General features: G+C 40.0%; 1 protein-coding gene across 3 annotated transcripts; it reads left to right on the top strand.

Moving 5' to 3' along the window:
* Positions 1-2,761: 2,761 nt before the first annotated feature.
* Positions 2,762-12,617, top strand: NFRKB (nuclear factor related to kappaB binding protein). Of its 3 annotated transcripts, none has more exons than XM_076691781.1 (15): positions 2,762-3,270; positions 3,755-4,003; positions 4,077-4,309; positions 4,393-4,658; positions 4,794-5,143; positions 5,314-5,642; positions 5,728-5,973; positions 6,530-6,766; positions 6,825-7,046; positions 7,116-7,492; positions 7,573-7,893; positions 9,107-9,299; positions 9,383-10,193; positions 10,885-11,244; positions 11,324-12,617. In XM_076691781.1, the coding sequence occupies exons 1-15, from the start codon at positions 3,217-3,219 to the stop codon at positions 11,828-11,830; spliced, it is 4,755 nt and encodes a 1,584-aa protein (XP_076547896.1). In that variant the 5' UTR covers positions 2,762-3,216; the 3' UTR covers positions 11,831-12,617. The 3 variants fall into 3 exon arrangements, with proteins under 3 accessions (XP_076547896.1, XP_034175296.2, XP_034175297.2); XM_034319405.2 differs by having other exon boundaries at positions 2,763-3,466; XM_034319406.2 differs by lacking the exons at positions 2,762-3,270; positions 3,755-4,003; positions 4,077-4,309 and having other exon boundaries at positions 4,517-4,658; positions 4,730-5,143.
* Positions 12,618-13,019: the final 402 nt, after the last annotated feature.

Here is a 13,019-nt window from a genome sequence, read left to right as displayed (position 1 = left end):
GACCTCTTTCTCTTTCGCTATTTGTCTTTTTCTACGTTCGCCAGCATTCAAGAACTCGCTCGAGCTGTGTCGTTCTGCCAGCCTCGCACACTTTCAGGAGAATCGGGAAAATCCAGCATAATAACACATTCTATGCTGAAAGAATATACTAAGTTATCTGTCTAAAAAAATTTTAATAAATCTGACAACAGATTTATTTTCGGGCTGCTTTTCTTAAGTAATCAGCATTTTACCAGTCTCCTGTACGGATCGGGTGTAGCAGTTTGTAGCAAACTCAACATGTTTTCGATATTATGTCTAATACACAACCGATCGAAAAATATTAAAAATCCAGGATATTTTGTGCCGTTTTTTATATGTCAAGGGCCATCGAAATGAAATAAATGATCAACAATGAATATTATAATAAAGGTGATCGCTGTTCATCTATTTCCTTTCTACGATGTATTTCTTCCACAAGAGACGGTTTCCTAACAATTTACAGTACAGTAAAATCTGGGTACATGTAATGCAAGACGTCCGATCAAACTTCGACACCTCGCTCGGATATGCATATGCAATGTTTTGATTCGATCTCTCTGACTTTTCGTCTACTTTTAACATCAATTTTAGCAAGTAATTACAATTCAAACTATATCGTGTTTGGTATCATTGTAATCAGAAAAATCTGGCCAATACGCCAGTAAAAATTTCATTTAAAAAAAGTCAAAAATAAAAATGTTTTATAACTGAATTAGTATTAGTCACACCGATATGTTTCGGCTCTTTCGTTTGATCATTTGACCTCTCTCTCTTCTCCACTGCCTGTCGCTTTCTACGTTCACGCTTGGCTGGCGTCGCGCGTAACCCGAGATTCGACACCTCGCTTGGATCCCATCTCTCTTGCATATGTATATCCAGATTTTACTGTACTGTAAATTGTTAGGAAACCGTCTCTTGCGGAAGAAATACAGGATTGCCTGGAAATAAGCCAGTGGTCTCTGCTTCGAAATAAGCAACTGTTAGGTCTCGAGCCACTTGCTTATTTCGAGGCAATCCTGTACATCGTAGAAAGGAAATAGATGAACAGCGATCACATATATTATACTATTCATTGTTGGTCATTTATTTCATTTCGATGGCCCTTGACATACAAAAAGCGGCACAAAATATCCTGGATTTTTAATATTTGTCGATCGGTTGTGTATTCTACATAATATCGAAAATATGTTGAGTTTGCTACAAACTGCTACACACGATCTGTACAGGAGAATGGTGAAATGCTGATTACTTAAGAAAAGCAGTCAGAAAATAAATCTATTGCCAGATTTATTAAAATTTTATTAAACAGATAAGTTAGTATATTCTTTCAGCATAGAACGTGTTATTATGCTGGATTCTCCCGATTCTCCTAAAAGTGTGCGAGGCTGGCAGAACGACACAGCTCGAGCGAGTTCTTGAATGCTGGCGAACGTAGAAAAAGACAAATAGCGAAAGAGAAAGAGGTCCGAGAATTAAAGGGCCGGAGAAAAAACATTTGAGTGAGACAATATTAATTTAACCATAACTTTTTTATTTTTCATTTTTGCTAAATGAAACTTTTACCAATGTAATTGGAAGGTTCTTCTGATTAAAATAAGACTAAACACGACATAATTTGCATTATATTTACTTATTTATTTAAAACCTAATGCAAATATATAAAGTAACTATAATTCAAATTATGTCGTGTTTCATCTTGTTTTAATCGAAAAATTTCATCAATACGCTAGTGGAAGTTTCATTTAAAAGAAAAATCTGTCATTATAAAGCAACGAAGCGTAACTGCAGATTAAGTACACAAAAAAAACAAGGTTTATACCAAGCTTAACATTTTCTATTGTATTATGGTAATCGCTATATTATAGTTTTGTTTCCTTGTTGTATTATAGGAAAGTAAAATATGCAATATCGTGTAAGCGTGGACCAGGTACAATAGTTGCAAGAAACCTGATATGTATATAACAAATTAAATGAGGAATCAAATTGTATCTAATCCATCTTTCATTGTAATGACCATTCACAGAATATAATTATAATAGTTGTAAGGAATAAGAAATAAAACTGACAAACCGTTAAAGATTGAAATTTCTTTATATCCTTACAATTTAACCTAACCAATTTTCCTCGTATGTCTTCGAATTTATGTATTGTAATAGTTAGAATAACAGTAATATCTAATTGAAGAAATTACTTCTGTATCACGTACTTTTATCATATGTACGTACATACATATGTATATATATAAAACTTAAATATTAAAAAAAATATCAAAGAAAGATGCAGTTCAACTCCTTTTTTAAACTGCTTTCCAAGTTAATGTATTTCATAGTATTAATGTATCAAAAATGTATTTTTATGTATTAGAAAAACGTTAATGTATTAAGAATCAGAACTGAAACCGTAAAATCGGGATTCGAACTGATTCTCCTGGTTTCTTAATTCAGCCATATTGCCATGCACGAAATTATATTATTTTGTCGATTCGTCGATGCTGCTGCCACGTGCTTTAGCGGCTTGAGCATCGAGCCGATAACGTAGAAATGACGAGAGCAGCCGAACTCTGCCAAACCCGCAGAGAGCTCACACGGACACGTGGGACAACGCGCTTGTGTTAGATGAAACAACTGCGGTAGGGGAGTCACTGGGACGTCGTGGGACGTCGTGGAGAGGGTAAAGATTTGTCCCACGTCCCACGGTTCTGGCATCACTGTCTGTAGTCACTGCAGACCTAACCCAGTGACTATAGATACAAGAAGACTAGACGTGCCGTTGTTCGCAAGGGTGCATGATTTTGGGGTCCCAGCCACCCCCAAGCACAGTTAGGTCTGCATGCAGAACATAGTCAGTATGACAATCGTGCCTGTTTTACCAGTCCCTCGTTTACCGCACGTCGCACATACTACTGAAAAGACCCAATTTTAGAGTACCAATAAACAGAGATGACGCACAAATGTTACTAAGAATATTTTGCAAATCCCAAAAGAAACATAAAAAATGTATAATCACGTGAAAGTACGCGTAGTATCCCGTTTGTTCGGTGGCAGAAAACACATTATTCATTTATGATAATCGTGTTTGAAACGGGCGAAAAATCTCCGCCATTGAACAGTCGCAGTTATAAACCGGCAAAGAAGGTGCGCACTCGGGATCTTTCAATATACAAACACCGTGGTTCTGTTCGCTGTATTCCACGCCATGACTAAAATTTGTCGGAAGAGTAGGAGTGCAGTCGCTGTGACAGGTCAAACGGTGAATAGCGAAGTTACTTAATATTTGCCCAATACGCCAAACGTTTCTCGTATCGAAAAACGTCGAATGATTTATTATCAATTCTTCGTTTCTATTTCGTAAATCATTGTTAGCGGTGAAGATTTGCTATTTTCGTAAGAACGGCAGAATTTACGGAACAAGAAGAGAGCAAGCGCAGAAACTAAAAGGAATGGAGGTTGGTTACAATTAATTGTTTCGAAATTAATGTTGCATGATCGATAACACTGTATCTGCTGGAAATACGTTACGTATACCGTGTGTCTTATTTCTTCTCAAAAAGGATAACATCTTCCTTCGTTCCTGGTATATTTACTATTTTCATTCTTACAATTGGGTAATTAATCAAGTGAAAAATTAATTAATCGAACGCTTCTTGCAACATTACATGCAACCTATTTTTTATATTGCAACGATAAGCATTTAGTGTTTCATATCCTTATCTATGTACATGTTACGTTTATAGGTGGACGAATGTTCAGCTGGTGGAGACAGTGCAGCAGAAGAAGACGAAGATGATGCGTCATCTCATGGTTCCAGAAGCAATAGCAGCAGTAGTAGTATTAGCGGAAGTAGCACATCAACTGACAGTGGTGACGATAGCGGAGAAGAACATGCTACCAGTGGTAGCGAAAGTCATAGTTCTGGCGAGGAAGACGAAGAAGATAATGAAAATACAGAGTACTCGATTCAAGCAGATAGTCCAGATACTCTGGTACGATTTATAATTGTATATATTAAATGAACACGTTCTTTCAAACCTTTATTCATGAAAAATTTGTTTTTAGAAATGGGAAACCTGTATCGCTGCAAATACCAAGGTGAAATTGCCACAGGACCTTTGCGAACACGTTGTAGTTTTTAAGGAGTTTTTGGACTATCCTTATATTTTTAACGAATGTCTCACTGAGAGTCAGAGGGAAACTCTGTACTCTTTGTTACCAAGCTTCCCAAAAGATTGTGACGCTGAAGCAGAAACAGAGAAGACATTGCGTATGCTATTCGAACGCGAAAATCACAGGTTAATTAAAACAGACGAACATTTAATGAACTTTTTAGAGATAGAAAATCATTTTAATTATATAAATGGTAAATGTATTTTAGATTTGGTGTAGCGCCTTTAACTGCATTTCACAATCACTTATCAGCCGGTCATTACCGGCCTGACATTAGAAGAATGTGCAGTTTAGTACGGAAAGCGCAGCAAAGAAGGCTGTTATTCGAAGAACGAAAACGATCGTACGAACTTGCCAGCCAGTTATTGAAATCCAGAGAAGGCTTGCTGACAAACGCGTACAAACAAGGTTTCTGTCAGCCGACGCAGAGAACGATGTCGAAAGTCCAATGGAGAAAACCGAAGCCTGCTATGGGTAAGTTAAGCTATTGGCGTGAATGATTATAAAAAGTTTTCTGGCTGTTTATACTTCCCCCCACGCTCCAGCCGTTTGGCAGAGAAGTATGTAGTAACTTCCGAGGGACAATACTAACAAGCAATGAACCGACAGTTGAAGAGAAAACGCAACTGCGCTATGTGGAGGAACTGAATGCAATGAGGACAGAGCTTGGGGCAAGCGCCAAGTTGGCTGCCGACACGACGTCCGAGAACGACGAAAACTATCCGCATTATCAATTATCCGGCACTAAGCAGAAGAAGAAGAGGCGTTCTTTTATGGGTCCTCAAGGTCTCTCGATCAGAGGTTTGCAAATGAATCACGAAGACGAAACGATTCGACCTGTTTTCTCCACGTTGCAACGAGCCGAATATCCTGCGCACAGATCCTTCATCCGTGAACAAACCGAAGAAATTTATCGTGAAATGTTGTTGGAGCATAAAAAGAGGAGAGCACGACGAGATGTACGAGTAAAATAATTATTGTGAAATTATACAGGGTGTCTCATAACTCATGTAACACCCAGATATAGGGGTTGCAAATGTTGTTCAGTTACGGGGAGTTACGGGACACCCTGTATATATATATATATATATATTTTTTTTTAATAATATTATTGGATGTGTTGGTTTAGGTTCATCCGGAATTAAATACGCAAGGTATTGCTTTGGCTGATCTTACTCAAAGAGCACAAATTGGCCAGAAGCATAAACTGTCGATCGGTCCTGCTGTGCGTATAACACCAGCGAAGAAACGAATAAAATTAGAACCATCGCCTTTGTGCCCTCCTGCACCTAGATTAATGAATTCGGTGAAACTCGAGAGTGATAACAGTGATTATTCCCATACAACAGATGAAAACAGACATTCCGGTATGTTGGATATTGATCATAGACTGTTAACACCAATCAAATCCGAACCAATGGACGGGTATGAAGTGCATCCAATGACCAAGAAAAAATTGTACGTTTATTATATTTTATGAACGTGGGATACGTTTTTTTCAGAGGAAGGAACTGTACTAAACATTTTGTACCTTTTCTTGTAGAAGTCCTACCACGCCGAAAGGTATTAAATCTTCTGTGATGACCACGCTAGAAATTAAAAAAGAAATTGAGGATATAGAGTACGAAGATATAAAGACAGAACTTAGTACCGGAATGAACGAAGATGCTCCCCCTGAGACGGAAGAAGACGAGGAGAATGATAAAAAGGAACTGGATTTGGATAGCATTGATATGATGCAAATACCGATTCAGTTGGATGATGGAATTGACATACTGGATGACGTAAAGTATGTCCCCTCCTTCATCCGTTTACATATACAGGCTGATCTACATATCTTGAGACAGGTCAATATCATCTAAACCAGGCCTGTCCAAGTAGGAGAATTCACTCTTGGAGCACATGTTTTGGGTCCCCTTCCAACGCTGCTCCTTCAAGTAAGATGGGACCGAGGAGACAATACCGCCGCTAGGAAAGACGGAGAGACGGTAGTCGGAACCGTCCCATCTTACTTGAAGGAGCAGCGTTGGAAGGGGGCCCAAAACATGTGTTCCAGGAGTGGATTCTCCTACTTGGACAGGCCTGATCTAAACAACACATTTTTGGAAATAATGTTTCAGACAAAAGTTGTCACAATTAAGTTGTAAAATTAAGTTGACCTTCGTATGACCTTCAGGAGTACCCACTAAAAAAAATTTGCCCCCTGACGCGTGATAACTTTTGTCTGAAACATTTTTTCCAACAATGTGTCGTTTAGAAGATATTGACCTGTCTCAAGATATGCGGATCACCTTGTATAATAATGGAGTCGTTGGATTTCACGTGTATTTAATGTTACATTTTAGATGCGAAGACGAAGGGGTAATGTCGATTACACCACACAAAGAAATTGCCGTCCCATCGAATGATGATCATATTGATATTAATAGCGGAGCAGAATTAATGCAAGAGACACACGCATGTTTCTTTTCCCTGTTGAGAGATGCGTTCACCTCGAAAGGTGAATACAGAATGAGCACAGGAGAAATGAAAGATGCTGTGACACAGTGGCAAGGGAATCCTATTTCACCGTTGAACGATTGGTAATTATAGCGAATGGAGCGGTTATTTGCATGATTGCTAAGGAAGAAATTGATTCAGGTATTCCCTGGCTTCTTCCTGGCCAGCGTTGGTTCCACTAGCTTTGGGATTTCTTGCTGGTGAACTGACGTACAATCAGGAATTAGGAGACAGACAAGAACGTGAATTAGAACTCGTTCCCTATTTAGAAAACAAAGGAAACGGACTTTATGCGTGGATCGGAGCTGGACGAGATTCAGATTCTCGGCTTGCTGACTTGTGCGCGAAATTCTTGTTATACAAGTATGTAATCCAAATTTACCGACATATAAAATGATAAATGTATGTTAACAAATAATTGTCACGTTTCAGAGATTCATTGTGTCCACCAGTGTCTATCTCATGCTCCATAGTAGCTGTGAAACAACAATCTCAAATGCTTCAGTCGAACAGCAGTAACGTTAATAGTAGCGTTGGAAATACAACGTCGAGTGGCCGAGATAATAGTCCTGCTATTGAATCGATCAGCGTAGATGGTGGATCTATTAACACGGTCGCAGAATGGGAACCACCGCGCGCTTTGTGGCCAACCGAATGGAAAGTTCGACCGTCTACACCGGATGAACGAGAGGAATTCAGGCGACAAGAGCGTATGCGTTATGCTGCACCTCATAAAGCTTTCACTTACAGAATGCACGGTTACGCGTCGGTTGTTGGTCCTGTGAAGGGTATCTATCAGCACAACGTTGGTACGCTCCTACGGAATAAATTAATCCTTAAAACAATCCTAATCAGAGGTAAAGAATAACCTGTTGAATTTTTATCGTAGCTTCCGGATTGACGAAAGCTCGCGGACACTCGTTATTGGTAGCAGACAGACCAAATTTCGTAACAATCTTAGCGTTAGTTAGAGACGCTACCGCAAGGCTTCCAAACGGCGAGGGAACCCGTGCCGATATTTGTCAATTGTTGAAAGATTCTCAGTACATCAGAGAACAGACGGATAGCGACGATAAGGAAGGATACTTGCATTCGGTTGTGTCCGGTGCTTTGGACAGATTGCATTATGAAACTGATCCGTGCGTGCGGTATTACCCGCGACGGAAAGAATGGCTGTATCTTCATCGAGCACGTTCGGAGTCTGAATTTGGTTTGTATTTATTAATTTCTTTCTTTTTTTTCTGATACAGTTCCGAAAAACGCAACCCTCCGAGTGCGATAAAATTTTAACCAAAGTTCATCCTTGATTAGAAAAGAAATTCCTTGAAAGGATTTTTGGCTACAAGGCCTCGTTTGCCTTCTATAGTATTTTTCACGAGAGAATACGAGTGTTTCGCGCCGCTCGACTGAGCTCAGAAAGTTCCCCCACCACTAGCGCTACCCCACCATGATTTACTACCATTGCGATCCGCCATATATGCGGTGGACAAAATGTACTAATATAGGAACGGCTTATTATAGGACAGAGGTAGTGAATAATTCACAAATTTCTAATCACCCGATATACCCCCTGTCCAGCGTGGCTCACGACATACAGCCGTACGGCGCTTGCGCGTTACCTTGTTAGCGGAGCGTGGCAGAACCAATCAGAGCCAACATGCGCAGACGAGACCAAAATTCGTTCATCCGTACTAGTATTCCCTCGTGAAAAATACTATACATCTCATGAAAGTTTTTACTGCATATTTGGAAAAATATTCATTTTACAGAAAAAAGTTTCAAACAAAAAATGAAGCTCTTAAAAAGCTTTACAAAAAAGATTCGATGCATTTTTCACATAAACCTATCATTTTGGCTGTTATGTAAACAAGTAGTAATTTCTACACTATCGTTGGTATCATTCCCTACCTTACCGACACAATCCGCACTTTCCGGCAACGCTTTCATGAAATAATAATAAATTAATTATAAAAATATGTGTAAATGAAAGCGTTACCGGCGGCCGGATATAAATATATAGCCTAACCTGACCTAAATACATCAATAATAATTATACGTGCATGTACATACATCTAAGGAAAAAATACTATTATTGTTCATAACACCCAAAATGATACGTTTACATAAAAGATGTATATAACCTTTTTTTGTAGAACTTTTCAAGAACTTCATTTTTTGTTTGAAACTTTTTCCTGTGAAATCAATATTTTTTGAGATATGCAGTAGAAACTTTCCAAACTTTGAGGAGATGTAGAAGGCAAACGAGGCCTTGTCGCCAAAAATCCTTTCAGGGAATTTCTTTTCTAATCAAGGATAAACTTTGGCTAAAATTTCACCGCAATCGGAGGGTTGCGCTTTTCGGAACTGCACCCTTTTTTTTAATCTCCCGTTCCAGTAAAGTTACATTACATTTTCCACTTTAGAAATGTATCATCAACAATTGCAAGGTGTTGCAAAGAATAAAAAGAACGTTGGTAGTATGTCTCGTAATAAAGCTTTGCCGCCGGTTATAAAGCCTTCTAACGTCAATAAAGAGCAATCTCCAAACGGTAGCAAAGAAAGTACACCGAAGAAAGAAAGGAAAACTGTAGCCACAACGCAACCAGTTATATCAAGGTAAATCTCCAAACTTTTTTTTTTTTTTTCACGGAAGAAGAATTTAGAGCAGCGTGTTAAAGTATATTTGTTACTCGATACAGGAAGGAACAGAAAAAGAACGAAGAAAAAGTTATCAACGATCATTCTGTTTCAACCGAACAGTCTATTGTTGTTTCTAACGTAATAACTACTATGAATTCAACCCCCACTTCTGCCATCGCTGTATCAGGAACTACGGTTCCTGTTACGTCTCTATCGACTTCCTGCACCTCGATGAGCACCGTTACCGTCGAGAAAGATGTAACAGCCAGTGAAGTGAAACCGCAGATCACAACAACAGCCCCAGCGAAGAAGACGACGACGACGAATATCAGCGGTAAACCAGTCGCTGTTGTGAAGACCAGTGCTCAGAGTTTATTGCAGTCGAATCAGCAACATTTTCCTCATCACCAAATCCAAGTGTCGACCTCTGCGGGCTTGCAGACTATTCGGTTATCTGGACATTCTGTACTACATTCTACTCAGCCAGTCGCAGCCAGTAGCGTTACCAACGCGGGGAACGTGAACACAAGTTTGACGACGATATTGCCACCTGGAAAAACACAAAATCAACAGCAGCAGCAGCAGCAATCGCAACAGTCGCAACAACAGCAGCAACAACAGCAGCAGCAGACGATTGTCACTAATCAAGCAGGAAAAAGTATTTTGCAGACCGCTAATATAAAGCAGCAACAATCTCAACAGCAGCACGTTCTACCTGGGAAGACACTGTTAGCCTCGCAGATAAAATTAGTTAGCCCGGGGCAGATCAAGTCGCTCCTCACGGGCCATGGTCTACAAGGGCAAACAATATTCATTAAACAGTCATCACCGTCTAGTAATCAATCACAACAAATACAGCAACAATTGAAGGTGTGTAAAGAATCACGAAACTGGGTTGAATTTAAGAAAATGGCGGTACCTCCCGATCGAGCTGATTTTTTTTGCCATAGATAGCCTTTGACCTGGCGTTTCCAATGGTGGTCAATCCATCTCTTAACCCCCCCCCGGTCAAAAACTGAAATGGTCCAAAAAGTGGTTTTTTGCACCGATCTCAATGAATACATCTTTTCCAACCTAATCTAACCTAACCTAAAATGATCCTATGAGTAATTCAAACACATTTGTCACAAACAATTATTCGAAAATAAAAGGACGGCCGACAAACGAGCGAGGTACCGGGTCTTCCGCCTTCGTCTCGTTCTCCGCAAACTCCCCAGGTGGAGGGGGGGGGGGGGTAAACGGCCCCAGACCATCAGGAGTCGGGTGGAGACCTCAATCTCTGTGCACTTCCTCTATTTCATCTTTTTTTGTTTGTTTGATGTACTCATTGAGATCGGTACAAAAAACAAACAAAAAACACTTTTTGGACCATTTCAGTTTTTAACGGGGGGGAGTAGGGGTTAAGGGATAGGATGACCACCATTGGAATCGCCAGGTCAGAAGCTATCTATGATAAAAAAAATCAGCTCGATCGGGGGGTACCCCATTTTCTTAAATCCAACCTGAAACTGTTACCTTACAATCTCTTTACACAATCTAAAACACATTGTTTTCATTGTAGCAACAACAGCAGCAGCAGCAGCAACAACAACAACAACAACAACAACAGCAGCAGCAGCAGCAGCAGCAAATCCAACAACGGGTTGTAGGAAATCAACAGCAATCAATACAGACGTCGGGTATGCAACGCATAATCGCACAAATAGGGGGGAAACCGATCGCAGTACAGATACAACAATCACCGCATCAACAACAGCAACAGCAAAAGATTCTAGCAAAGGTTTTAACTAGTTCCGGTGGTGGTCAGCTGATATCCGTGGAGAGTCTTCTTGCTCAGAAGGGATTAAAGTTGGCCACTACAGCTGCCCATGCTAATCAACTGAACAGACAAGGAAAGCAAGTCATCCAAACTCAATATCAGGTAGAAATAATGGTGATAAATAAATCTCTGTGAAAATGAAATAACCCGGTATTTCTTGAAATGTTGATGTAATTTTTAGGTTGTATCGCAAGCGCAAACTTCTTCGGGGCAGGCGAAAATCATAGCCAACGCGCAACAACAACAACAACAACAACAGCAGCAGCAGCAGCAGCAGCAGCAGCAGCAGCAGCAACAACAGTCACAACCACAGCAGACACAGACTGTTCGAATGGTGACTGCACAGTTATCTGGAAAGCAGATTGTTTTAGCGAGTGGCAATAAAAATGTGGGTGTCGGAGTTAGCAGCAGTGGAAGTGTAGTGCTAGGGAAACAGCAATCGTCCCAGCAACAGCAACAAAACCAGCAACAACAACCAATTATTTTACCCAGTCAGTTGCTCAATATCAAAACGTTGCACGGGCTGAAAGTAATACCAACCCCGGCTGGATTAAAAACTACAGGGGCGGCGGTATACGCACGGGTTATCGCCCCGACTACCATAACCTCGACACAGTCGGCTGGAAATCAGCAACAAACGATTCAGGCTCAACAACCATCGAGGAGTAACTCTTACAGCACGCCTTGACAAAATTGACGTTACTTTCTTGTGTTTTAATTTAATTGTTCTGAATTTTGACAATTTCGCGAAGAATTAGAAGTACACAATTTTTATGTAAAAAGAATAAAAGTAATAAAAATATCGGAACTTGATGAAAAAAAAGAAGAAACAATCAGTTAAAGTCAGTCTTAGGTAAAGCTGTGTACTTGTGTATAGCTTTCGCGTAGTAAGGTAACGCATCGAAAAAAATGATGTGGAAAACACTGGAAAATAAGAACAACGCGATCGTGACTTTCTTTTGTAATAAGTGTCGAATTATTTACAAATGCATGGTACGATTTCAAATACAAAACACCGTTTTCTTTTTTTTTTTTTTCTTATATCACGAAGATTCTTGCAGCGTTGCAATGTAACACGTATAAATAAACCTTATTATGTAATGGTAGAACATTTAAATTATTTTTACAGATTCTCTTTGTGGTCTACGTTGTAAATGAGTTTACTATGAATACCTAGGCAGCAGATCGCTACCGCGTCTTTGGTCCGTTACTCGTGAGAGAAGATATCGTCGAAGAGACATCCTACCAGTTCATGAGTTCTATGTACATATTTTTACTTCGTATCGTAGAAAAAGAGAATGGAAGAGAGACGTGTGAATTTACGTGTGCAAATAAGAATAAGCATGTATGTACGTCAGTTTCTCGAGACTCTCGTGGTCAAATTTTCTTTTCTTTTGTACTTATTGATAGAGACTTTCCGGATGAAGGCTGTGTCCAAAATAGGGATGTGCAGGTACCCGATGTTACGGGCTCGGGCGGGCTCGGAAAACATCGGGCGGGATCGGTCGGGCGTCGGATAGCCCGATTATTTCGGGTTTGATCGGGTACAGTCGGGTTGATTCGGACGAGCTCCAACTCTCATGTATACTCGTTAATACTTGCAATAAGGATGTGCAAAATCTGTGGAATTTTGAAATAGGATAATTTTGATGTGGAAAAATAATACTTGTAACGAATTTATTTGAAGTGAATTTCATTCCGTGTCACCTGTATGTTCATTTTATACAAAATAGATTTTAAACATGCTTATTGCTTGGGTCGCGGACCGCGGGAGCTCGTCCGAATCAGCCCGACTATACTCGACCTAACCCGAAATAGTCGAGCCACCCGACTGCGTCTCGGACGCCCGCCCGATGTTTTCCGAACCGACCCGACTA

This window comes from Osmia lignaria, chromosome 13 (genome assembly GCF_051020975.1).
Source record: "Osmia lignaria lignaria isolate PbOS001 chromosome 13, iyOsmLign1, whole genome shotgun sequence".
Taxonomy (NCBI): domain Eukaryota; kingdom Metazoa; phylum Arthropoda; class Insecta; order Hymenoptera; family Megachilidae; genus Osmia; species Osmia lignaria.
This window is presented reverse-complemented; position numbering and strand designations above follow the sequence as displayed.